At 44.4% G+C, this 2,514-nt stretch overlaps 1 protein-coding gene across 1 annotated transcript; it reads right to left on the reverse strand.

Moving 5' to 3' along the window:
• Nucleotides 1–565: 565 nt before the first annotated feature.
• On the reverse strand, nucleotides 566–808 carry LOC103728941 (metallothionein-2-like). Its single transcript, XM_008826936.1, has one exon. It carries the CDS (start codon nucleotides 806–808, stop codon nucleotides 566–568), a length of 243 nt encoding a protein of 80 aa, XP_008825158.1.
• Nucleotides 809–2,514: the final 1,706 nt, after the last annotated feature.

Below are 2,514 nucleotides of genomic sequence, written 5' to 3' on the forward strand. Positions count from 1 at the left end.
CTGATGCCCTCTTCTGGTCTCCACAGGCACTGCATGTGGTGCACTTACATATGTGCAGGCAAAACACTCATACACATAAAATAAAAAACAGTTAACTAAAAGAATGAGTGAAGGAGAGAAAGAGAGAGAGAGAGAGAGAGCATGAAAGGGATAAAAGGGAAGAGGAGGCTCAAAGAACCTCTTCAGAGAAAATATCCAGAGTAATCCAAAGAACAAAGGAACTATCAGACTTGTAAGTTTTGGGGGGCCTTGTGGGAAGTTTCACATCACATAATTTAGTTCTGCATAGCATCCATGAGAATGTACATGGAGGAGCCAGGTACCACACATTGAGAGCTGTCAAGTCTGTATCCCAAGAAAGCTGCATGGAGGGGTGGCCTGAGCTCTTCAGGCTCTGGGATCTGGCTTTTAAGAGTGACCTCTTTTTTTTTTAAGTCAATGATTTTTATTATCAGTTACATGCTTCATAGAAACAGGTGTTGGGAAATGGGTCAGGGAAGTAAAAAAAAAATCCAGGTTTGTACACATCACTCTATTTACACGCGATTGCAGGAATGTGCCCACATCAGGCGCAGCAGCTGCACTTGTCAGAAGCTTCTTTGCAGACACAGCCCTTGATGCACTTCACACAGCCCACATGGCAGCAGGAGCAGCAGCTCTCCTTGCAGGAGGTGCATCTGCACTTGCAGGAGCTGGTGCAGGAGCAGGGTCCATCTGTGGCGCAGGAGCAGTTGGGGGTCCATGGCAAGTTTAACCGGATGGTAGGAGTCACTAGACAGTGGCAGGCAGATGTCCTAGGAGGAGGCATGGTGAGTGAGCTCTGTCTTAAACAGGCAGGTTTGTGGTATAACAGTAGTGTCTTAACAGAAATAACTTTACCATTCTAGAAAGCTGTTGATACCAGGAAGTTACATATATCCAGGAAGAGGGAGAACGCAAGATATCTTTGCCTTCTCCGCATTGCTGGGACATAGTCTGCTCTAAAAAAAATAAAGTCTTTAAAACAGATATGCCAGTGATGCCAGGTTACAGAAAACTTACCATTTTCTCTCCTTCTGTATTATTTTACAATCTCATACATGCATACAAGGACTTCTTAGTCTTTTCCCTCCCCATTCTCCTCTCTCATTCCCTGCTCTCTCCCTCTGAAACTTATCTTCTTCCCAACAAGCCACTCCTATCTTCATGTATTTTTTTTTAACCCACTGAGTTTAATTAGGGTTGCTCTCATGAGCAGAGCAGGGGGCTATTGATTGGAACATAGGCAACTGACAGTGGCTGCAAAGCAAAGAAAATGACGACTCCTTCTCCAGCAACCGTCAGCTGCCTGGAGTCCCTCGGTGAAGGGTGGGGCCTCATGAACCTCTCCCCTGTGAATGATGAAATGCTGATGGGCCCAATCTTGGCAGGTCTTGTGCAGATAACCACAGCTGCAGTGAGTTGATGAGTGAAATGGCTGTGTCATGTTGGAAGGCAGCATTTCGGTGCACTGGTCTCCATCCTCAGGCTCGTTCATTCCTTTTGCTCCCTTTTCCATGATGCTCCTGGAGCCTTGGAGAAGTTGATGTAGATGTTTTGTTTAGAGCTGAGCACTTGACAGTTGTTTATTCTCAGAACTTTGGTCAGTTATGTATTTCTGCAATGAACATCCCTCACTGCAAAGAGAAGCTTCTCTGATGAAGGCTGAGAGCTGCACTAGTCCATGGGTATAAACACGGGTATTCAGAAGGGAGTTTGACACCTTGTGCACCTAGCAAAACAACTTCAGTTGGTTCCCCCAGGGCCTACGACTTCCCCAGTCACAGGTTCTTGATCAGGTTTACAGTGCCAGGCATGTGCTCCCTCCTGTGAAGTTGGTCACCAATCCAATCAGAAAGGAGTTGGTTATCCCCATAATAGTCATACCATGTTGCACACATGGGAACATCTTGGCAGGTGGGTTGTTATTGTAGCTCATGGGGTTCACAACTGGGTAGGACCATTAATGACTTCTCCCACAGCAGCTTAGGTAAGACCTTCCTGTACTGGGAAAGCTAGCCAGCAGGGATTCCAGCTCAGTTCAGCCTGATTTCTCTATTTCCTGCACCAAAATTATGCTGCGTCTTCAGCAACGGAGTATTATATCTAGATCTGGTGGGCAACCAAGGGAAATGGCAGTAGACTGAATTGTTTTGGAAGCCTTTGGTGCCTCCTTGACCAATGTTACCCTTTTCTCTTAATAATGTATTTTGAAGATCATTCCATGGTAGAATACACAGACTTGCCTTGTTCTTTATAATATCTACAGGAATTTTATAATATGACTGTACAGAGTCCCACTGATGTTTTTTAGGTGGCTTCTGGTGTGACAGCATCCTAAGCCACTGAGCAATGGACAACTTTGTGTTCACATCTTTGGGGTCTTTTGGGCAGAAAAGATAGACAGTGCTGAATCTCTGTCATTCTACAATCTCTGTTCGAATGTTTCACATTTATTTATTTATTTATTTATTTATTTATTTATTTATTTATTTA

The sequence above is a fragment of the Nannospalax galili genome, unplaced genomic scaffold (genome assembly GCF_000622305.1).
Source record: "Nannospalax galili isolate Female #2095 unplaced genomic scaffold, S.galili_v1.0 scaffold172, whole genome shotgun sequence".
Classification (NCBI taxonomy): domain Eukaryota; kingdom Metazoa; phylum Chordata; class Mammalia; order Rodentia; family Spalacidae; genus Nannospalax; species Nannospalax galili.

What these genes read in the sequence shown, in the direction of transcription:
- LOC103728941 (XM_008826936.1), bottom strand. Translation starts at nt 808, where the DNA reads ATGCCTCCTCCTAGGACATCTGCCTGCCACTGTCTAGTGACTCCTACC.